Source organism: Notothenia rossii (genome assembly GCF_949606895.1).
Source record: "Notothenia rossii genome assembly, chromosome: 3".
Taxonomy (NCBI): domain Eukaryota; kingdom Metazoa; phylum Chordata; class Actinopteri; order Perciformes; family Nototheniidae; genus Notothenia; species Notothenia rossii.
In genome coordinates, this window is record NC_136901.1 from 22,090,976 (window position 1) to 22,115,716 (window position 24,741).

At 41.5% G+C, this 24,741-nt stretch overlaps 2 protein-coding genes across 3 annotated transcripts; both read right to left on the minus strand.

Annotated features, from left to right (window-relative positions):
* Positions 1-3,081: 3,081 nt before the first annotated feature.
* Positions 3,082-8,322, minus strand: LOC307033332 (P2Y purinoceptor 3). 2 transcript variants are annotated; one of them, XM_079671765.1, is made up of 2 exons: positions 8,116-8,322; positions 3,082-5,872 (listed from the first exon to the last, which is right to left on the minus strand). In XM_079671765.1, the coding sequence occupies exon 2, from the start codon at positions 5,725-5,727 to the stop codon at positions 4,282-4,284; it is 1,446 nt and encodes a 481-aa protein (XP_079527891.1). In that variant the 5' UTR covers positions 5,728-5,872; positions 8,116-8,322; the 3' UTR covers positions 3,082-4,281. The 2 variants fall into 2 exon arrangements, with proteins under 2 accessions (XP_079527891.1, XP_079527892.1); XM_079671766.1 differs by having other exon boundaries at positions 8,078-8,123.
* Positions 8,323-9,252: 930 nt separating this feature from the next.
* On the minus strand, positions 9,253-20,690 carry LOC307032698 (uncharacterized protein). Its single transcript, XM_079670856.1, has 7 exons — positions 20,326-20,690; positions 15,409-15,666; positions 14,262-14,452; positions 12,642-12,744; positions 12,407-12,532; positions 11,671-11,788; positions 9,253-11,293 (listed from the first exon to the last, which is right to left on the minus strand). The coding sequence occupies exons 2-7, from the start codon at positions 15,664-15,666 to the stop codon at positions 11,193-11,195; spliced, it is 897 nt and encodes a 298-aa protein (XP_079526982.1). The 5' UTR covers positions 20,326-20,690; the 3' UTR covers positions 9,253-11,192.
* Positions 20,691-24,741: the final 4,051 nt, after the last annotated feature.

Sequence of the window (24,741 nt, forward strand, 5' to 3'; positions counted from 1 at the left end):
TCAATTATTTCATTCATGAAAGAAAATTATAAATTATGTTGGTTGCAGAGGTGGTGAAATACGTACTAATTAGGTCATAATAAGTTTAAAGGATTAAGAATTGTAATTAGCATGTCATCATAACGAGTGGAAAGATGGGACAGCTGGGTATAACCAAAGCTCACTGGCAGTCTGTATTTTAAGGAAAACCAAGGTGTTGCACTCACTTGTGCGCAAACATATCTTTATCTTAAAGAGCATCTTGCAGGTTTTTATTTATTCTACATTTATGCTTAAACTTGCTCGAAAATTACAATTAAAAAAGTGAATGCAGGATTTGATATGTTTTACGAGACATAAGGGCAGGAATTCAGAGGGAAAGGAGCAATTTTGAGCTCTGCTCTTAAAAACTGCTTTTTTTTAAGGTCATACGTCAAACGCGGCATATTACATCACACAGGGGACACATCTCCGCTCTCTGACCGCGGGTATAGTGGAGTTGCGTTGAGTTGAGCGGTTGTGTTTTAAGGAGCTGTTATTTTTCGGTAGTTTTACATTGTATTTCACCATTTGTAATCATGGTGCAGTATTGTGTTTGTGCAGGTTGCACAAATACCAGCCTGTCAGGACATCGAGTCCACAGTAAAAAGGACCGGAGCTAGCGTTCGTTCCTGGGTGCGTTGTGCATCCACCTCCCTGCAGCACATACTCTCCACAGCTTTATCAGGAAACCGTATTACTTCTCTCTCCCCCCCCCCCTTCGCTGCTCTCTCTCTCTCCCCTCCGGTACACGGCACCGTAAGACATAGTGTCGAGTTGCATTAGGTAACGCTGTGGTGGCTGTACTGCTCCAGCCGTCTCCTTTGTGTTTGTTTGTTTCCCCCTGTCTGTGTTGTTTGTGTGGGCGTGGTGGCTGTCACTCCTGGCTCCCGGCTCAACCTCCACTCACCTGCTGCAATCAGCTGTGCACCCTCCCCGACTACACACCTGCTTTCCATCAAGCCGTTTACAACGGCATATCAACGGATCCTCCACAACCTTTCTCCGCCAGATCGTCAAGTATCAGCCATATCTCGCGTCTCCACTCCGGTACACAGCACCGTAGTGTGGAGTTGCATTAGATAACGCGAGATACGGCTGATACTTGCGCATTAGTTTCTGTTATGGATCAGTATCAACAGTCCTGCCAGTAACGTTACTATATTATCAATGCTACGTTAGTTATAGCCTGATATATGATAGCTAACTTTACAATGTTGTGATGTGACGTTAGCTAACATTCTGTAGCTAACGCCGGTCACTCACCAAGATAGCTGCCCAGTTCTCCACTGGTTCTCCTCACACCACAGCTCAATTTCTCTCCGATGGCCGTTATTTCTTCTAATCCTTGGCTGCTCCTGGTCTCTTGGACGCCTAGCAGGCTCATAATTATAAGGTTGTGGTCCGTCATATGCATTCGAATATTCATGTTCAACTTCTTCTGTGTCTTCTGTGTCGAAACTAGCATTGGGATCCATGTTTATTAATACGTTACACCGGCCGCTCTCCCCCTTGTGTCCCCCGTGTTACGTCACACGCGGGAGGTCACGTGCCGAGGCTTTTTTATGCGGAAGTGAACATTTCTTACAAAAACGACGCCAGATGTCACTGTAGTGTATATTTCTGTATATCTTTTGGAAAATCTAGTGTATTCATCATTTTCCTACACATTTATTCACAGGTGTCTTTAACCTGGAAGTTGCTCTTTAAATTACCGTTGAGGTACGGGTTCACTGAAATAGCAAGCGTTACGGCCCGTCCACACAGCGGCGTGCGTAGAAGCTTGCCGGCGGGCGTGTCTGAAACTTACTCGACCAACAACCAATCACATGAATCTCCCGCCCTTGACACACAAGCAGCGGTTTGATTGGCTAGAGCTTGTACTGGCATATGATTCGATTGGCTGACGCTTCTGCTGAGGCTTCAAAAGTTGAACATTGCTCAACTTTTGCAGCGAACCAGGCCAGCAAAGCTCCGCTTCGCTTACAATGCAGTTCGGTGAAAAGTGAAGTCACCCCATTCAAAGTGAATGGTGAAGCTTTCAACGCACGCAGCTGTGTGGACAGGCCGTTACCGTGAATTATGAGGTAAATAGGTCGCTTTTTCTCATACAGAATTAGTATCATTAGTGTAGAGTGAATCTCCTAAATTCCTTTTTGTTTTACAATCTCAAAGGTTCTCTAAATGAAGGGGAGGGTTAAAGGTGAAGGTAACTGCACCAACAGAATGGCAAAAGAATACTCGCAAAACACTTACATATGGAATGTCACACCACAACAACAGTTTGCCCAACACATTGCCATGACAGCATCTGATACCAAAAAACTTTCGACCACAACCATATTTGTAACTTCCTCAAAACTGCAAACCAACGTGCACACCCACTGTAAAATAGGAACTGGCAAGGCATGAAAAGGTGTGAACGTGTGTTTGAATGTCTCTCTCGAGCTCTACACTTTACTTTACCCTTTGCAAAACTACTTCTGTCAATTGCTGTGTACTTCATACAACACCCTGAATTCCATGCTGGAGAGACTTTCTTTAAGTGTGCACCGATATTCCCATTTGACTGCTATTTGCTCCTTGTCTCTCTCTTGTAACAGAACCAGTAGAATTACTTTTCTCTTTAGACGTGGTTTGATTTCATATTGTACAATACACTTTCCATACTATGGGCTCAGAACAGTCTCATAATACACACATGCACACAGAAGGATTCAAACTTGTATTTCATGATCCACAAAAGGATTCACACTTGTATTTCCGGATCCACACTTGTGTTTTTCAATGCACACACAAATGTGTTCCATTTGATATACATGTATATAAAATCCAAACACAGAAAAATGTTTTATATATGTATTTTTGATCCACACATATTTGTTTTCCGTTTAAAACCTCTGAACCTGCAAACACAAACCGCTTTCTGTGCACGGATCGCTGTGCATTCGTGTGTAGGTTTTTTGAGACTCCCCTGACGGTCAGCCGATTTTTACTTGTAATTTTTTCTATCTAGCCAATCAGATGTCTCCTCTATTCTAAGCCTCTATTCTAAGCCAATCACATGAGCAGGCCCCCACGAGGGTACATATCCAGGACACCTCCACTCTCAGTACATTTTCACTTTCCAAACAGGAAATGCACGTAAATATAAGCCTTTATATTATTAAGATACAGCGGCCACTTTCCAAACCATTGATGAATTTAAATATAATATATGTGTGTACACAAAAACGGCAGGCAAAACTGTTTTAAATGTGTGTTTCCTGTATGGCGAATACAGCTGCTTTATTTATGTCTGTATTAAGTTTTTGTGAGTGTTGAGGGAGCAGCTACAGGTTAGCTTAGCCTAATCGATCAGTTCACTACGAAGCCAGACTAGCCAGTGCTAGACAGTGAACTGTCAACGGGGGGGAGCCCCGCCGGTCATTATCGGCCGATATTCACTCTAAATAGTTTGATCGGTGCTCTCTATAAAGGCTGATCAGGAGAGCTGGATCTGATCGATATGGACATAAACGCGAGTGAAGTATAACCGGACGCGAGAGAGAGATCAGATCAGCTGCTGGGTCTGACGGAGACACGCAGCTCTGCATGATCACCTGATGCTCCGCCCTCTGTTTAGTGAGCTGAGTGTCATGAACGCAATAAATCATACCCTCGTGGGGGCGCGCTCATGTGATTGGCTTAGACTGGAGGAGACCTCTGATTGGCTATAGATGAGAGAAATTACAAGTAGGAATCGGGTGACCGTCAGGGGAGTCTCAAAAAACCCACACACGAATGCACAGAGATCCAGTTTGTGTTTGTCGGTGCGGCGGTTTTAAACGGAAAACAAATATGTGTGGATCAAAAATACATATGTAGATCTGTGTTCTGTGGATTTTATTCACATGTATATGAAACGGAACACATTTGTGTGTGCATTGAAAAACACAAGTGTGGATCCGGAAATACAAGTGTGAATCCTTTTGCGGATCATGAAATACAAGTGTGAATCCTTCTGTGTGCATGTGTGTATTATGAGACTGTTCTGAGCCCATACTATGGTATCTAAAACACAGATTACAGTCTATCACTCTTGCCTACATGCTGCATCTACACTGGGTAACGTCAAACCTGTAGCAGATCAGCATTTGGCGCATACAATTAAACATAAAAGGCATATTATAATTCTTGCTTGGGTCTTCTTATAACGTATATTATCATAAAAATCATCTACAGTGCATCTACAATTATTGATTTAATTCCCCATGAAAACACTCACTCAATTATATATCTGATTTTCGCTCTGTTTATGTATGATGGACTGTTGTGAAATTCTTTATTCTGCTTATTGTCAATTCTGTCTTCCAGCCCTCCCTCCTCTGCGTGCTCTCTTTTTCCCATCACCCTCAGGGGCAGTAGGAGTCCCCCATGATGATGAGTGTTGGTGTTGACCGCCGGGCAACAGTGACCTCCCCCCTTGTCTTTAGTCAGGAAGTAAAGGAGGGCGTTCAGCCATGCGTTGAATGAGGCCAAAGGCCTAGTGATCTTGTAGCACATGGAGACCATGGTCATGGTGTGGCAGGGGACTCCCTTGGTCACTTTCAGCAGGAGGAAGATGGTTCTAGTAACATGAAAAGGGAAGAAACACAGAGCAAAGAGGAGGGTAATGGTGATGATGGTCCTGATAGATTTCCGTCTGCGATTGGCATAAGGGGAGTGGGCACCAAGGAAAATTGAAGTCCCTTCACCTCTTCCAAATGTCCTCGACAGCCCATTGCTTCCTCTTTTTCCTCTGACAACTGTTGAAAGGCTGCTTCTCTCTATCCCTCCATTTCCTCTCTCTCGCCGATCTCTGAAGGACGAAGGTTGTGAATGCAGAGTCCTAAATATGGTCAGAACAACGTGAGAGTAACACCAAGCAATTATGGAAAAAGGCAGAAAAAATCCCAGCAAATGGAGAATCATGCCATAGGGCACGTAATCAGGGAACTCCTTATCGATGGCGTCGTCCCAGCAGTTCTGGTACTCCTCGATGATCCCTCCCATGTTACTGTTGTTGGCATTACCATTCATGGATGACAATTCGTGGCTTGGGTTGTCAATACCAGTTGCATTGCCGCCAAGCCCTCCAAATCTTGTCACATGACCAGTCTGAGCAAATCGGAAGATAGGGCAGGTCAAGGCAAACACTACCACCCAAACTACGACACAAGTGGACTTGACAGCTTTCTTGGTCTCTAGTGTGATGACTTTCATTGGGTGGCAGATACCGAAGTACCTGTGGACAGATATACAAGTGAGGAAGAAGATGGAACAGTACAGGTTAAAGTAGAAGAGAAAACGGACCAGGCGGCACATGAAGTCCCCAAAGACCCATCGGTCATGCATGACGTAACTAGCCACGAGGAATGGCAGTGACAGGCCATACATGAAGTCTGTGGAGGCCAGGTTCACCATGTAGATCAGGGACGCATTCCAACGCTTGGTCCGGCGGAAGGAACGGTAGAGGATGATAGAATTTAGGGAAATGCTGAAGAGGAATGTGAAAGAGTAACAAATGGGAAGGAAGATGTACTTGTAGGACTCGTCTATGCTGCAAGATGGAGGTGGGGTGGTGCTGGAGGACGAGGAGGAGTTGAGTAAGTCATTGAGCACTGAGGTACTGATGTTGGGAGGATCTCCACTTCTGGATGGCATTATGAGGAATGAAGAGATTTTCATGGAAGGGAGAAGCTGATCAAGACGGTGTCTGGTACACTTTGGGATCTGTCAATCCTCTCTGACATTATTATACTCTTTTGGTAGTTCTGTATGATCCTGAACAGCAGGTTTTGAGATGAATTTAGTTGGTCAATTCCATGGATACCTAGAGATAAAAACAGAAATTAGTAATCCATCTTTACCATTTTAGGATCTTAGATCATGAATAGTATTTATTTTCCAACTGAGACCCTACTGCCCTCCCCCTTTTTGAGTAAGGCCTTTGCGCAATCTGTTTGACCTCCTGCTGTACGCTGTTGATTCTTAGTGCTTGTTTGCCTTCCTGTGTACAAGGGTATGCTGCTGATTCAGTCTCTTCTCACCCCATTAACTCAGCAATAAGTAACCACACTTCCCCTAGATGTCTCCATGCACCCTTCTGTACATTGGTCCTGCTGTCACCCCCCTGACTATTTACTATAACTCATCAGTGCTGTCGTAGATGCTTCCTGTCTCAGTTTATGCATTTATTTCTGGGTTACTGTAATGAACTTTTTGCTGAGCTGACAACACAGGTGTTAAATAATCTGCGGTTTATTCAGAATGCTATAAAGTAAAAAGTAATGGTGCCTTCAGTCATTATGGTATTCTTCACTAAACAAGTCTGCTAAAACTGTGCAATCTTTACAAAAGCAAACCAAAACATGTATTGACAATGATGCTTATCTTGTTCCCTTTTTATTGTACTATCTTGTCTTAATAAAAGGCTATACTTTTTGTATCTTGTCTTGTAACATTTTTAACCTATTTTTCTATCATTTTAAGGCATATTTGGTGAACACCTGTTGAATGAATGATGTGCGACACATGATCAATAAGTCAATACACTTGACTTTACAATTGTCAAACTTTCTAATTAAACAGTATTAACTTAAGCTCTCTTTCAGCATCATTATTAGGATCAGTGCGCAGGCAGGTGGTGCAACTACGCCTGTTTGTGTAAGTGAGACACCCGCATGTTATACTAACAATTCACTTCAGAGTTCAACTAAATAAGGGTAATGTGTCAACCAGTACCATGACATATTAACAGTACAACACCATCCTTTAAGATGTGAAAGGTCTACAGCCTATACCCTAAACAGGATCCCACAACCTGAGACAGCTAATGATTCTGAGCTAAAAAAACAGTATTACATTACAGACCTGCTTCCTGGTGTGTAACTGTAAATGATTAATGAAATGGGCCCCTATTAATATTTTAGACAAGCATTTACCTCAGATTGTGTACCAGTTTAATAAACCAGGATCTTGAACTACAACATTTTTGAATGCATAGTTTTCAATGTTGGGATGTTTAGAAGACTTTATATAATTGCTTGAGTTGCACAATATATCAGTAGATATTAGGTTTGGCCTCCATTTTGATCACCGACAAAATCATACAATAATGCATCACATTCACATTAGAGAAAATGAATGGAAGTCAATAGGTGTTTTGTGTGTTCTAGACAATTTACTAGTAAAAAGTAACAATAAATACATCAATTGCATAACAGCTAACCTTTTAGCAAATCATGTTTTTTAGAAAGGTGAATACATAGTTTTATTCCATTCCATGTCTCCATTGACTTCCATTCATTTCGATATCAGATTTGCTTTGCACTGTAATGGATTGAACTATTTAAGCTTGTTTTAAGAGTCTGTTAATAGATTTATTTCACACAGAAATAAATGGATGCTTAAAATGGTGGTACCACAAATCACAATATTACATTTGTCAGGAATTTTCAAGGTCTTTGAAATCCTTTCTTTAATTGAGTATGAAAATATGTTGATCTCCTTGACAAAGGTGTGAAGCTTAAACGTTTTATTTAATTTTTATGTTCTACACAGAGGTTAGATTTGAAAGGTCGATCCCATCCTGCTGCTATGGAAATGCACAAGTGTTGACCAAAAGGAAAGTTATTTAACTGTAGTGTTAAAAGGACGTTTTAAATACAAGTAAATACATTTCTATAATATTTTGGCTGATATTAATGTTTTGATGAGTTCAAATCTCTGGGAATGGATGTTCTTCTTTTCTGGACTGCATGGCAAAATTAAAGAGGTTGTTTTCCAGGAGCAGCTAATGGCTTCTGGGAAATCCCTCTCCAGCCTGACGCATCATCTGCCTCTAAATCCATATATTTAATCTCATTAAGAAATGTTCAGAGGCAAGTTTTTAATGTAATTAAAATTAGTTACAACTATACTAATCTTTCAAAATGGTTTTAGTTTTCTTAAGCAAACACTCAGGCCCAAAATAACCTGTGTTTCGAGAGATGCATTAGTGTTTGTGTAAAGGGACCTGCACCAAACTCATAAATACCTGCATCACTGCAATCTGCTGTCGGACAAAGAGCTTACCTCAGACGGCGATAACTTTCACTCCATATGGCTCCTTTTCCTGGCGACAATCGAAAAAAACAGGAAAGTATGAAAACATCCAAAAGATTTTGACTGTATGTCAACGGCTTCACAACACCTTTTCCTGGTTATTTCAAACAGCTGATGAGCAGTGGTCAGTGTGGCAGCGGTTTGGTGATCTGTGACCTTGACAGTTGGACCTCTTCAGCTTTCACCTTTTTCTGCTGCTTCTCTGAACAGTACAGGCAGTTTCTATGGTAATTCAGTCCCTCCCCCTGTCCCTCACTGTGTGTCATCCAATTCTTCTTCCCCACTTCACCTTTGTGTGTGTGTGTATGGGTGTATGTGTGTGTGTGTGTGTGTGTGTGTGTGTGTGTGTGTGTGACGTGTGTGTGTGTGTGTGTCCCTTCTCACCTGTTGAGCTGAGCTGGATGTTTTTCAGTCGCGGCTGATCACCCTGAGGACATAGATGAATGGGAATCACCAATGCATGTACATTTAGGTAGGCGTTCAGTATTCACACTCTGTATACTTATACTGATCTTCAATTATACACTCTTTGAATTTGTTGGAGTGACCAATAGCAACTCCATTACCCAAACTTTCCTCCCCAAAAAAACAAAATACACTGTAGCTCAATATATTAAAAAAACAAAACAAATTTGCAGCCAAAATCTATTTTCAATTATCATGAGAAAAAAATACAGTACAAAATCTACTCACAGAGCCAGATGTAAGAATCTAAAAAATCTTTGATGATCAAAAACATTCTCTAATTGGATCCTTATTTCAACATAACACTGACATGTCTCAAAAGCAGAAACACACACAAACAATACACACTCACACAAAAAGTGGTTCCATCACTTCAGAGGAAATTCAATTTCACATACCTTACCCTCACTTAACCTTAAATGAAGTATTCCTCTCAGAATGTAAGGATTTACATTATGGGGACCTGTCCCCAAAAAGGAACGTGTCCCCACAATGTGACATACACAGACACACACACCCAAGCAGATAAACCTGCTCAGCGTAAAGAATCTGCTCACACACGTTCTTCTCTGAAACTGATGGACTAATACTTTATTTAAAAAGGTGCAATCCATGATCAAATGTAAACAAAATAGTTGAACCACACAGTATTAGATCGTGCAAACAATCAATGATTTCTCAATACACAGATTAATACAAGACTGGGTGACAGGATTAATGTTTTTCTTTACATTATTTTGAAAATAGAACAAGAATGTTAACGGAATCCTGTTTTTACACTTATTTTTTAGCAAATTGACATGCATAAAAACAATGTAAACACTGAGTACAAGAATGAGACTGGAATTAAATAAATGAATTTCTGTTTCCAAAATAATGAAAGGGAGTGATGTCCACCCACATCCATTAAAGCCCGACACTACGCTGACTCAGCTGTTGGGGGCCAACAGATTCTAACTGCGGCATAGCCCTTAGAAACTTGAAATACCAGCCACGTGGTCCACAATATTGGTACTTTGTATAGAAATTGCTGGTTTCTTGTGGGGTAAACATTAGCTGTCCTATAATTGTTCCCATGGCAAATTCAACATAATACATTTGTTTAAATTAAATAGCTTCCACTTTGCTAATATTTTTTGTTCCGTTAGGCTAAGGTGAATGTTCACTTGTGAAGCACATCATGAAATAGCTGCTGTGTTTACACAAAGTATTTTTTATGGTAGTTTAACAGCGACAACAAAATAAAACATCAAAAACTTGTGCCAAGACCATCCCAAAACGAGTTGATTGGATTAAAAAAATATTAAAATATCTTACCTTACATACCAGAGACAAGCACTAAAAAATGTGCTTCATTTGATGTACATTAGACCACATTTAGTTCTTTATTAAGTCCCCTTAAAAAGCCTACTCAAAGATTTAAAAAAACCTTAAAAAATAATAAATCAAAAAATAAATTCAGAAAATAAAGACAAAGTTCGGTTTGCAGAACTAGCAGCTTCTTAACAAAGGTCCCTTTTGAATTGCAGTTTTTATAAAAACATTTATCATTGATGAAAGAGCACCCTCATGTTACAACTCAGAGTCTGAATTTACACATGATAGCAACTAGGAGAGTCAAATCGTATGTGTTCCTCTAAAATCAAAGCAAAAACTTTCGGGGGGTTCTTTTTTTTTAAACATTCTGCTAGCAAAAATCGGTGTCTGTGTGAGGACGTTACAAAACTGCATTGCCACATTCCTTGTCCACAATTATTGAGTTACTCTGTAAACAATTACAAAAATATCAATTAAGATCCAATGTCAGCCTATCCTCAAGATTGACCAGAGAGACTCCAATGCTGAACAGGTGCACAAAAGTTAAATTAAATAGAGCGCAGTGTACAATTACGGCTCTGACTGGATGTGCATTTTTCATGTGCAAAATGTATTTAAATGTTTCCCTTTTTATTTGTCCCTCCACCCAGGAGGTGATGTTTTTAGCTGGATGTCAGAAAAACTAAAGACACGATTTTTAAGAAACATGGTGGAAGGGTGTAGCAGGGGCCAAGGAAGAACCCACCCTCCAAAATGTTGTTTCACTTCTGCGAGATAGGGCTTCTGTGCTGCATTCAAGAAGTGTCGGAATATTCAGGCCGTATAAGGAGGAAGAGGAGATGAAACTAGAACTTATTTTCTGACTCAGAGCAGGAAAAGCATATTTCCCAAGAAAAATTGCAGCTTGTTCCTTTAAGGGTGTTGTCCCATTCACTTTGATGTTGATGACCGTACCATACGGCTCTGACACGGTTACCATGACAACCATACAAAGCTGGTTCTGTCGCATGGGAGTTTTAAACCACTTCTGGTGTGTGAGACATACATCCCTTTATAAATAAAAAAAGGAGACAATAACATATAAAAGCAAGTGAATGTCTTTCAGGGAGGGACACTCTTCACAGTGATTGGCTGGTCAGACCCACATGGGGCGGGGCTGACTGAGATGTTTGTGGAGCCACTGTGGCACCGTCTGGTTTTCAGCAATGTTCTCACACAAATGTTTGTGGGACATAAAGACTGGGAGTGATGGGGGGGTGGGGGGTTCACAGTGACGTCAGATCCTGGACCTCCAGCAGCATGGCGTCCTGCTCCGTCCTCAGCTGGTCCCGCGCCTGCAGGCGGCCCACCAGGTCTGAGCTCAGGTCTGAGGGGACACATGCAGAATCATACGTTTAGAATGCAGTTTCATTAATACACAGATTCAGAATCAGAATTGAGTTATTGCCAGGTACATACAGAAGGAATTAGCTTTGGTGTATGGTTGTGCAAACATAAACAACAAAAGGAAATAAGTGTCCACACAACCTCTTTTTAAATCTGCACAACGCCCTCCACTTTGAATATAATATGTCAGATTTTAAACAAATGTGCATAAGTATTCAGAGAGATGAATATGTACAGGACTCACAGTTTGAAAAAAGAGGATGATTGTGGGGTGGGTTAGTGTCAGTGTATACGTGCGTGTGTGTGTGTGTGTGTGTGTGTGTGTGTGTGTGTGTGTGTGTGTGTGTGTGTGTGTACCTTGTATGGTTTTGCTGAGGGACGTACAGAGAGCATTCAGGTCCTTTAGATTGAAGTTCTCTAAATCACTGCGCTCCACATGTCTTCTCTGGACCTCAGGATCACTACCAGCTGCAGCCTGAAGGGGGGGAGAGGAGAGGGGAGTGAGGGATCGGAATAGAGCGGGGGGAGTAGAGAAGAGGATAGAAGGAGATGTGGGGAAAGGGGAGGCAAAAAGAGATGAGGATGATAATAAAACAAGGATAAATGGAGAGGTCCAGATGAGAATGAGAGGAAAGAGAACAGAAAGAGGAGACAGAGATGAGGAGGAAGGGAGGATGAATGGACAGAGAAGAGGAGGAGAGAGTAGAAAAGGTAAGGAGAGAGCAGAGGATGGAAGGAGAGAACAGGTAGAAGATGAGAAGGGGGGATCAAGGAAAGGATATAAAAAGAGAAAAGGAGACTAGATAGAAGCAAAGAGTGAAAAGAGAGGAGAGGATTAAAGGAGAGGAAGCAGGAGAGAGGAGGAGAACATTAAACAAGAGGATCATTGGAGAGGAATAGAGGAGAGGACAAATAGAGGAGAGGAGAACATTTGAGAAGGAGAGGGGGTGAAAGGAGCAGATGAGAAGAAAGGAAAAAAGAGAGGAGATAGAAGCAGGGGAAAGGAGGAAGGTAGAGCAAATGAGAGGATAGGCAAACAATGTGAAGGTCAAGGAAAAGAGGTGCAAGGCTAGAAGAGGGTCTCGGCTCTCACCAGGGTCTTGTGGTCCGTTCTCAGTCTGTCCCTCAGGTTCCTCAGAGTGCTCCGGAAGCCTCTGGACTTTGGTTTCTCCAGCTTGGCAGCAGGCAGAGGATTCTTCTGGACCTGCACCGTCCCTCTCTGGATCATCAGAGGGGGGGGGGGGGGGGGGGGGGGCAACAGGTTACCAACCACAGGCTCAGCAGGTTCATCTAAACTGTGATCTGTTTGAGGATCTGCCGTTAGTTACCCGTGTGCTGCTCTCCTTACTGATGTCGCTCTCCTTCTCCTCCTCCTCCTCACTCTCACTGTCGTTGATGAAGCACAGCTGAAGGTTCATCTGGGTCTGCAGCCTGGAGGATACACAGCAGATACAATCATGCCCCAGTAAAGAAACATAAGTGGGAGAAGTGTCAAATATAAAAACGATGGGGTTTCAAACGCAGCATACACAGCATCTGGTGGCCTGCAGACATTATTGCAGCACTTCAAGACTGGAGCCAAAGCATTACAACACCGGCAGCCTAAGCGTAGCTTTTTTAAATATAATTAATTTTTAAAGATGTTTTGCTGAGCATTATAATAAATGGGAAACTTTTTCACTGCACATTAAGATCGTTCAGTAGTGCATCAACCAAGAAAGAGAGAGGGAACACTTTGTTTGATCATGAAGCCCAATGGTACTGTTCAATTATCTGGTTTATAAGGGAGGTGTGTGTGGCACAGTAGACCTCAGTGTTGATTGGCAATTGCTCGTAGTCTGCCACCAATCAGATAGTGCTGTGGGCGGGACAACGAGCGAGACTACAGAGTGGTGACTTACTACAGAAAGAGTAGCTCGTTCTGTTTCGTTCCACTTTTTCAGTTGCCATTTGTCCTCACATAAAAAATAGATTACGATTAACTTAAAATGCAGATTATTGTTGCCTATAACAGGTAGATCAATAGAACATATCATGTTACTTCCACTGACTTTTATATATTTAAATGTGACTAATCTGCTCTGCAGTGGCGAGCCGTGACTTTTATACCTCACAACGGGCGGAACTTGTCATGAAGTCCGCGAAAATAAAGCCCACCCATTTAGAGGGAAGATATGATTGGTCAATTGTACTGTCATTTGACATTACTCTCTCATTTAGTTACTATAGCTGGCCCTCTGTGAATGTACAGAGGGACCAACAAGCACTCCCGGCTTCACAGTAACTCGCAGAGACAGCATTTAACCCTTCACATTCCAACAGAAACTGAACAGGCAGATTCGAAGGATTTATTTCTTTGGAAATGTTATTTTAAATACAATTAAATGAAGTTATGTTGGTAAAACTAATGAAAAATGTAACAACAAAACACTGCTGCTCTGTATTAAAGTTAATTGAGACACTCAAAATGAAAATGTATTCCAGTTCAACTAGATTTAGATTTCATCTTATGCTTTCTCAACTTCACGTACCAAAGCGCTACAGTTAGCTTTGGGGCTTTTGTCAGGCTAAGAGGTGATACACACCAATCCCAAATGACATCACACACATGATGCAATGCTCATGAGTAATTGGCTGTGTTGAGGTGTGTGTGTGTGTGTTGAGGTGTGTGTGTGTGTGTTGAGGTGTGTGTGTGTGTGTGTGTGTGTGTGTTGAGGTGTGTGTGTGTGTTGAGGTGTGTGTGTGTGTGTGTTGAGGTGTGTGTGTGTGTGTGTTGAGGTGTGTGTGTGTGTGTTGAGGTGTGTGTGTGTGTTGAGGTGTGTGTGTGTGTGTGTGTGTGTGTGTTGAGGTGTGTGTGTGTGTGTGTGTGTGTGTGTGTGTGTGTGTGTGTTGAGGTGTGTGTGTGTGTGTGTGTGTGTGTGTGTGTGTGTGTGTGTGTGTGTCTGTACCTGGAGGTGAGAGCCAGCACGTGGCTGTTGCAGGCGTCGTCCCCGTCCTCCCAGCTCTCTGACCTCCTCCCTCTCTCCTCCGCCCAGCTCTCTGACCTCCTCCCTCTCTCCTCCGCACAGCTTTCTGACCTCCTCCCTCTCTCCTCCGACCAGCTGACCGGAGCTCTGCCTCGCTCCAGAGAGACTCCACTCTGAAGACAGGAGGTACAGGGGGGGGGGGCATTTGATTTCTTTAGAATGACTGTTTAATAATAGCCATTCCAGGCATCATTATCAATGAAAACAATTCTGGAAAAGGATTCAATAATAATTTAAGCCTGAGTAACTCATGTATTTAATTGATCATATTCTTGTTAGACTTACTTATTATATATCTATATTTCTTGTTAACATTTATTGTAATTTTTCTTTTTTATAATCATTTTTTAAATCGTTTTTATATTAGTAATTACATTTGTTCCTTTTTAACAGAGCTGAATTGGGGGAAAACGTTTTGATCATTGGAAAAAATGTAATGTATTTAGAAGGCTTGACCCTGAATTTTGAAAAAAAAAAGTGATAAACTCCAACAAAAAATAAGTATTTGAAAAGTTATTTCAGGTTGAGTATTATTTTGATTCAGATTAGCAAAATCATATTTCACTTTTATTTATATTTTGATGTTTGATTCCTCCTTTCTTTCTTGTTCAGATGATTCATTATCAAATTGTAATTTCTTTCCATTGAGATCCTTTCTTTTTCTTTTTTTTTTAGACTTATGGCCCTGATGTTGAGTGGGGGCGGCCTTTAAATGAGAGGGGCTTGGAATGTTGAGTGACAGGCCTTACGTAGTCATGTCGCCTTCAGGAATTGTAGGAAATATTGCTCAACACTTTCTACACACAACTCTGACAGTTAAAGAGCAATAGAATGTGTCAATATTCTATCATTCTGGCCCAGATTTAGCTCCATACTTTTCTACAAACCCTCATGGCAATAAGCCTGATTCTGATCCAGAGTTTTGCCTGGAAAAACGATCTTAAGTAGGAGAAACTCTCATAACAACAGGCTGCATCAGTCCTAACTAGAACCAGGAGTTCTATGACCCTCAATACAAGTGGGAGTTCCCAGCACTAAACCCCCCCTCTCCCAGATAACACCCGCTGACCTTTGCCCTCTTCTCCTTATTCTCTTCCTCCTGCTTCTCCAGCTCAGCGATACGCAGGCTCAGTGCCTCCCAGTGCATGATGGGAAGGCCCAGGTTGTCCTCGCCGTAGCCTTCCTGCCACACCAGCGCCGCACACTCTGAATCCTCCTCCTCCTCTTCCTCATTGTCGGCGTCTTCATCACTCCTCCGGTCGTCCTCCGCCTCGTTGCTCTCCTTCTCCTCCCCCTGCTGCCGCTGTCTCTCCTTCTCCCCCTCCATCTTTAAAGACAAGTATACGGGTTCAAGTCTTTACAGAGCACTCTTTCTATGAAACATGAGGCATAATGCTAAGAGTGTTAAAAGATTGTAATGATGTGGATGTAGGAAAACAAGATGTTGCAAGCTATCTACAATCAGGACTGCAGCTAGGGATGGGTAGTACTATCAGTATTGTTATCCGATACAAGATATTCTATTAGAATGTGCAATATGTTAAAATAAATGTTGTTTTTTTCTTGTATTAAAGGATGCATTACATCAAAGTGATGTCAGTTTTCTAGCTGTTCTATTATAAGCTTTTTACTTTTCATTTGATTCTTGTTTCTGTTGACTTTTGTGAATAATAAAAAATGTAGTCTAAGTAACAATGGTCAACCCAAACAAAGTTTTTAGAATATCGATAATGAGCTATATTGTAACACATTTTGGTAGATTTGTTTTCTAATCCATATTGCCCAGCCCTAATGCTCATTCTGGGAATTTGGAGTTGTTAGCAATTTGCTGGAAGTCCTTACTGTTGGGCCAAGACAAATACCCAATCCAAATTTCTCCAGCAGCTTTATTTCTGCCAGTGTGAAAACTGATTTCCCAAGATGTGACTATTTCCAGTCCAGATAGATGGATTTGGGATGATCCTTTTTATACGACCCATGGATTTTTTTTGTTGATGAAAATAAATAATAAAAGAAAGTAACAGCAATCTCAGCGGATATAACTGATAAAACATTAGGTAGATCAGGTAGGATTGTAACACACCTTTCCATTTTGTGAAACATTCAAGAGAGGATAACGTTTTATAACTGTGTTCTAAAATTCTTAATTAAGTGTTTTTTAAATGAGTCATACATTAGCATGGCTGCATAATATATATATGTTTCCCTCATTATAACAATGTAATTTTTAGTTAAAATTGCGATAAACTGCTCCTCAGGATTTTTTTGGTTAGTTGAAAGAGAGACTCAGTTACAACTTTTTTATACAACAGGCAACTTGTTGTATTTCAGTAGCATAGTTTATGCAGAAAAAAGGCAGAAGTGAGCACACTTCTGTGTTCAACTATCATTGTATTAAGTAATATCACGATATTGAAGATAATGCTCATGTCATATAATACAGAATATTAAAAGTAACAGTTACAGAAAGCTCTGTCTCGTCAGATTTAAATGCATATTTCTATATAAACAGTTCATTATTATTTGAGTACTCAAAAACAAGCAAAAGTCCTGATTTCAAAATGTTACTCAAGTAGAAATACCATAGTATTCGCTTCAAAATGTACAAAAAGTAAAAGTAATCATTCTGCACAATTAGCTATTTCTGAATAATATATAGTACAGTAGTATTATCAGCTAAATATACTTTAATTACCTAAAGTAAAAGTACTTGTTGCAGAATGGATATTTTCACAGTAAAATATTATTATGTTTAATATATTATCCTTTTTTTAAACCTGTAAGAGCATTTTAGTATTATAGTTTGTCAATGTGGAGCAATTCAGATACTTGAAATACTGTGTATATTAGCAGTATAGTACTGCATTTTACCATATCAGCAAAGCATGTGTTTTATATGTACAAAGTATATTTGAGTGTTAAATAAATGCAGTAGAGCAGTGGTTCTCAACCTGTGGTACGCTTACCACTGGTGGTATGCCAGCTCCCGCTAGTGGTGCGTGGAGGAATCTGACATATACAATTTTTTTTTTTATTCAAAGATGGGGTAGGTAATTTTGGAGAATCCAGCTTGAGTGAGCTAGAATTGGAAAATACACAACCGGAAAAAATATGCCACTTCCTTACAGAGCCTTCCACAGATGACATTTTTTTATGGATTTTTTGTCAAAGCACTTCAGATATTCATTGCTATCGGGATGTTAAGAGCATTCCATGGAATGTAACAAAAAGTGTATCTCGAGCCGGTTTCTCAAACTTACCTACCCCACATTTAACCTTTACACATAACACAGACATATAAAATACAGGAAACACAACTAAGTAAACAAAAAGACGAAAAGCAGTCACTACATTGTGCACATTTGGGGCATTAAGGTACACTATTATTACTGTGAGAGCAGCTGATGGTAAGGCCCTCAGACAACTTAAATTTAAAACAGGCTATAGGGACAAGTGCCATCAGTTTGAGGCTTGATTGAATAACATTAATTACAAAATAAATCATACTATCAAAATACTACAACGAATGAAAATAATCTTGAGATAATTGAAACTGTGGTTTAAATTACTTCTAATAGGCTATTGCTGTTTTTAGATTTAGAAACGAAAAATTTTTTTTCTATTTATTATATATTTATTCCTGGCATTGCTAATTATGACCTTACTACCCGCTAACGTTGCAAGCAAGCTAAAGAAAGAAGAAAGCTGAATGATGTTAAAAAACGTGGCTCAAAACGGGAGGTATTCGGAAGAGAGGTACAGAGGAGAATATTACCAGCGAAAGTGAACAAGTGAATAAGGAGGAGGACAGTCATCAACCCAGCACAAGCGCAGGCTCCGCAAGCAACGCAAAAGTGATATGCACAGCCGCTGTGATGGAGGAGAGAAGTGACTCAGGAAGAAGGCATTTGCTCAAATAATGGAGAGAAGGCTGTGACCGAGGTCAAAAGCTGAACAAGCACATACTTGTCCTTAATTGTTATCTTTTTTCTTTTCTTTTTTACTTTGCCACCACAGAAATGGCAATAGCAAACATCAGCAGACTGAAGATGAGCTATGAGCCCTTAGGCTCATCTGCTCCTGGAGGCTTCATTATTATTGGAACTGAATTCCCAATAGGACATTTTCTGTTTCGATGTGGGTTGTTGCAGGAGAGAGAAAATAATAATGATGTTATATTATGAATACATTTGCCTCCGAGTCCTGCATGAACTGTGCATGGACTGTATTTGAACATTGGTCATATGGTGGTACTTGGAGAGCCAACTATTTTCTCAGGTGGTACTTGGTGTAAAAAGGTTGAGAACTACTATGGATACCGGTTTCACCGAAATACCAGTTACTGGTGGCTACGGTATACCGTACCGAAATCAGATCCGTTTTTTTAATTTTTATAAAGTGAGTCCGTGGCCCGTGATGGCGGGTGTTATAAATTAGATTCCATAATCGTTTTTCTTCATATTTTATGTATTTTTCATTGTTTGTTCAATACTACAAAGGTAAAAGTCCCACAAATGAACTGTGATGGGATTTGTTTTCTCTCACCAGTGAAGGCAAATGTTGATTATAAAGATGAGATTTGTTTGTTTGTGCAATGCCGAGATCTCATGACCTTTATTCTATTATTTATTTGTTCTCTAGTCGAATCTTAGGTTTAACATTAATTATAAGGGTGCTATAACGGTCTGTTTGCATTGGCAAGATGTGCTATTCACGTAGCACACCTGATGGCGGGTGTTATAAAATATATTCCATAATCGTTTTTCTTCATATTTTTTATGTATTTTTCATTGTTTGTTCAGTACTAAAAGATCCAAGAAGTCCCACAATTGAATTTAATATTAATTTGACATGTTAACTATATCGTAAAGCGCTTCATGGGAGTAATTGTGTGATGATACATTTTCAAAGTATCACGATATGTATCAGTTGAGTATCGGTATCATTCAGTGGTATCGGTATCAGTATCGTAAAAAAGTCAACGATATGCATCCCTACACTGTAGTAGAGTAAAAAGTACAATATCTGCCTCTGAATGCCGTGGAGTAAAAGTATAAAGTAGTATTATTACATGGAAATACTCAAGATGCTCACAACTATACTTAAGTACATTCCTTGAGTAAATGTACCTAGTTACTTTCCACCACTGAAGGTATTGCAATAGAAGCTAGCGTACTGTTACTGGTTTGAATCCAGTGGTGTAATGTAATGTGGTAAATGTACTCGAGTACTATTTGATGCTACTTTATAAAATACTTCTACTTCACTACAATTTGAAAGACAAGTAATACAACAATAATTTGACAACATGTTCAACTTGTTACTTTAAAGATTCAGATTATTAGACAAAATGTTAATAAACTAAGACATATACAATGCCATATAGTTATAGGTAAAATACCCAGCAGTAATATATAAATTAAATGAAAATTAGCTCTACTTTAACACATTATTGCTAAATTACTTGATAATCCAGTAATTTAATATATATGATTCTGAAATTAGGCACAATAAGTACTTTTGCAACGTTTGAGGTCGATTTTGATTGCAATACTTAAGTCAATTGTCTTAAGTTATATTATGAATGCAGAACTTTTACTGGAAACAAAGTGTGGTACTTCTACTTTTACTGAAGTAAAGTATCGGAGTACTTTCTCCACCACTGCCTGTAGGGAACACATCCAAAAGTAGTGTAATACTGACAGTTATGTATTGTATTGCATTGCATTAGAAGCTGCTGTTAGACAAACTAAATGTCTATCCAGTACGTTAAATTCAAACATGCAACCAGGAAAATAACGGTTACATATTCAAATGTTGAACAGTTAGTGAAAAAAGTCACTCTTTCTTGGTGTGGTTGGACCACAGACTGTGTACAGGGTTGGACTCTCATGAGTTTCTAAACACTTAACGGTCGTGTCTAAGATCAACGTTAGACTTACCAGCGTGTTCCACGCCAGACATTAATGGGTAAAAAGTAACTTACCACAGAATATAAACACAGCTCAAGAGTTGTCTTTGTCAGAGAAGTAGAAGACAGTTTTGCCACATAACAGCCTGCTAGCTCCTTCAGCTCCTCCTTGTTATCTCCCTGTCCATTCCATCAGGAGCTCACTCCCTGCAGAAGAAGCTGGAAAATGTCTGAAAGGCAGCTCTCATCTCCCGCTCTCAGTCTGCCGGCTCTCACACTCTCTCACACTGTGTCCCGGCGGTTAGGAGCTCTTTTTGCCTATTATCATGCCAGATATCCACCCATTCTTAGTCCAAACACACAAACAAAAGACACAAACTTGAGGAATGTCACGGAGGAAAAAGTTGGCAACTGGAAATTCGAGTCTTCCATTTCCTGTCAGTCCCTTCAAAATAAAAGTATGTTTGAAGGTTACTTTACTTTATCCAAAAGCAGCTTGCTAACCTCTGTCCAAGGTTGGACAATATAAGCAGTGGTGGAAAAAGTGTTCAGATTCTTTACTTGAGTAAAAGTACTAATACCACACTATAGAAATACTTCATTTCCACTAAAAGTACTGCATCAAGGAGTGATACCTAAGTAAAGTATTAAAGTACAATAAGGAAAATACCAAAAGTATTGGCAGTAGAAGTACTAAATGCAGAAAAAACAAAAAATATATTTTAATATTTTAACGCAAAAGTAGAAAATATTCTGTGAACTATTTTTGAAAAAATAACTTCTGAGCAACATTTCCGCCGATTAATTTATTGTTACCGCACACGGTTTAAGTCACTGAAATATAATGTTTTTTGGTTTATACCAAATAATCATATGGTAAAAGTGTTTTTATTGTGTCTCAAAATCAGAATTTATAAAGTAATTAGTAAATGATGATCTGTAATTTGAACCACTTTTTTTTGTGGATATCTTAAAGGGGCCCTATTATGCTCATTATCAAGTTCATATCAGTATTTAGTGTTTCTACTGTGACATGTCTCCATGCTTTAATGTTCAAAAAGCTCTTTATTTTTCTCATACTGCCTGTGCTGCAGCACCTCTTTTCACCCTCTGGCCGTTTCTCAATCGCGAGGATGCTTGCTTGGTAGAACATGTCTTCCGAGTCACTTGCTTTAGAAGCTAGGCAAGAATCCGACTGGCATTCGGAAAATGAAGAGTGGAACAGGCTAGCAAGTGTGCAGGTGTGCGTCATATGACAGGCTCCGCCTTACATTTTCCGCCACAGATTTGGAGAAATTGTTCCGTGCGCAAAGCATTGTGGGGATTTTAAGGACGCAAAGTCTACCCATGTGCAGCCTCAAAATTACCCCCAAACCAAGGACGCGGCCTCGGTGGAATTCCAAGTATGCTGGAGATTGGAACAGTCCTTCGGCAGCACTCGATGACGTAGCATCCTTGAAATGTTGGCTTGGAAGCCAGTTTCCTCGAGATTGAGAAACGGCCTCTGTCTGAAACCAGAGCCCAGTCTGCTTTGATTGGTTAGCTTGTCGGCTCTGTTGTGATTGGTCAACCGCTTAGAGAAGTCCCGCCCCTTAGCCTATCACGTACAATGAAGGCTTCTCAATTATCTAATTTCCCCTCCTCGACTCCTATCCTCGTGTCTTAGTCCCGCCCACAGGAGATGCGAGCGGAGGAGTCGAGGAGGGGAACCGAGGAGAGAGGAGTGGAAGCATGCAGCAGGCGTTTAGAGAAATAAGAAATCTTCTCCTCTGAGCGGTCATTTTAAAGAGACGTCCATTAATGATGACAGGAGACACCGCAGCACTCTGTCTGATGGACAGATGTGTTCATGACGACTTATATATTTACTTTTAATTCATTCACAGTGCGTTATAATGAGACAATAACAGGCTACAGATTTCACACACATATATTTATATAAATATACATTTTCAGAATCAAACAAGTATTAGAGCACTCTCATAATAACGTAACACAATCAGAGACTGGATATATCAGTATATTGTAGTGATCACTTATTAATACACTGGGTTACATAATTCAATCATGGAACTGCAAGTTGGGGGTATTGTTCCGCACGGACACTAATGCCTACTGTACCTCCGGGGTATATCCTATGTCCTCCTTCCTTTCTCTTTATCTTCTCTCAGGCTCCGACCCGACAACATGTGCATTTCTGCTGCTCAATAAAGCCAGCTTTGTACCTTCATTGCACCGCCTCCGACTCCCTATCTCTCGGCACTACATTGGTGACCCTGAAGTCTCGCAGAAGTATCCGTGACTGAACCGAACATGGCAAAAAACGCTGTTTTTCTCGATATGCCGGAGATATTTGGAGACGTCCGTGGCTGCCACATGCGCATGGACTGAGGCTCGGTGCGCCCCCCACGGAATAGCTGAGGACGTCGCTCGCCATTCCCACATCGTCTCGGCACTGGAAGACAGCAAGCCTTCCGACTACAAGGAGACGATACACGACATGCTAGGTACGGAAGAAACCGACTTCTACTTCATGGAACTGTTTCTTCGGGAAATGCGGCTGCGTGTCCAAGCTGCACTAGCTAACACGGCTAGTGTTGAGCCCCGCGCTTTAGCCGAAGAAGCTGACCGGTTCTTCCTGGCTGCCCGGCAATTTAACCCTGAGGTGCTTGCCACTACACGCATCGGCACCTTCCCTGGTGGGGGCACGCCGCCTAGCAGAGGCTCCGGGGCCAACGACATTGACTAACGGCTTCCGGCTTACGGTTAGCGGGCGTCAACACCAGCTAACAGCTAACAGCTAACCACGACAGCTAACGGCTGGCATTTACCGACGGCTAACAATGACAGCTAGCAACGGCTAACAGCTAACGACAACTAGCTGCTAACAGCGGCAGCTAACGGCTAGCAACGACAGCTAGCGGCTAACAACGGTTAGCAGCTGACGGCTAGCAACTAACGACGTGTTAACATCTGACTGTTAACACATTTTTTTTTTTTCGGTGCCTGAGAGGAGTTTCGACCAGCTGGTTGACCTCGTGTGGACAATCTCACAATTTCACCTACCTGTTTTTGACCGTGGAAAGGACGACCCTTTTGAGCTTTTCCCTGGTGCCTGAAAAGAGGTTCGATCATGTCTGGTCGGCCTCGTGTGGACCCTCTCGCTTTTTCACCACCTCGACGGCGGCTTCGGACGTCGCCCACGCTTTCATCGGCGCCTGGGTGGCGCGCTTCTGGACCCCGTCTCGCCTCGACTCTACGGTTTCGGACGTCGCCCATGCCTTCATCGGGCGGTGGTGCGCTTCGGGACCCTGTCTGGCCTCTTCCCTTGCCTCAACTCTACGGTTTCGGACGTCGCCCATGCCTTCATTGGCCTGTGGGTGGCGCGCTTCTGGACCCAGCCTGGCCTCTCCTCTTACCGCGGCTCACAGTTCGCCTCGACGGCGGCTTCGGGCGGCGCCCCGTCTGACCCCGTTTGGCCTCTCCCCTGTCCACGGCTCCTTCCTCCCGGTGGGGATGCCCTCGCCCCCGTTGGGCCCCTACCCTCTCCTGCGGCCCCCTTTTCGGCCCTCGCCTGCGGCCCCGCCCTCCTCGGCCCCTGTGGTGCTTCCTCCCAGACGCGGGGATTGTGTCCATGGTTGAATTCTGGGGGGGCTTGTGTAGTGATCACTGGTTGACATAATTCACCACGGTAGGGGTATTGTTTCCGCACGGGCATGTGTTGCTAACTGTATTGTGTGCTCTCCGTGATTCTTCTTCTTGTCTTCCCGGGCTGCGACCCGACAACATGTCCTTTGCTGCTCCTGAATAAAGTCAACTTTGCACTTTCAATGCACCGCCTCCGACTCCTATCTCTCGGCAGTACAATATTTAAATAAATATATGTGTGTATATGTCCGCATCTGTAGCCTGTTATTGTCTCATTATAACGCACTGTGAATGAATTAAAAGTAGATATAAGTCATGAACACATCTGTTCATCAGACATAGGACTGTGTCTCCTGTCATCATTAATGGACGTCTCTTTAAAATGACCGCTCAGAGGAGAGGATTTCTCATTTCTCTAAACTCCTGCTGCTTCCCCTCTTCGACTCCTCCGCTCGCATCTCCTGTGGGCGGGACTAAGACAGAGGATAGGAGTTGAGGAGGGGAGTTGAGGAGGGGAGTCGAGGAGGGGAAATTAGAGACTTGAGAAGCCTTCCTTGTGTTGGAGTGCTGATGGCCATGAGAATCGCGATTGTAAATGTAGTTCAGTAAAGTACAAAGTTTGCTTTCAAAATGTAGTAGAGTAGAAGTATAAAGTAGTATAACATTTCCCCTATGTGGGACAAAGGTATCTGATTCTGATAATGATTCGGAAAATTTAAATATTCAGGTAAATTACAAGTACCTCAAATGTGTACTGGTGGGAGGCGTGTGGCGCAGTGTATAGAGCCTTGGTGTTCAAACCCCACTGCAATCAGCATGTCGTTGTGTCCCTGGACACTTCAC

Bases quoted from the DNA above. Each gene is read 5' to 3' on its own strand.
- LOC307033332 (XM_079671765.1), bottom strand. From the start codon at position 5,727: ATGAAAATCTCTTCATTCCTCATAATGCCATCCAGAAGTGGAGATCCT.
- LOC307032698 (XM_079670856.1), bottom strand. From the start codon at position 15,666: ATGGAGGGGGAGAAGGAGAGACAGCGGCAGCAGGGGGAGGAGAAGGAG. The intron at 12,533-12,641 runs GTAACTAACGGC...CTGATGATCCAG, and splicing joins GTAAGGAGAGCAGCACACGG to AGAGGGACGGTGCAGGTCCA. The intron at 11,294-11,670 runs GTACACACACAC...GTGTCCCCTCAG, and splicing joins CCTCAGCAAAACCATACAAG to ACCTGAGCTCAGACCTGGTG.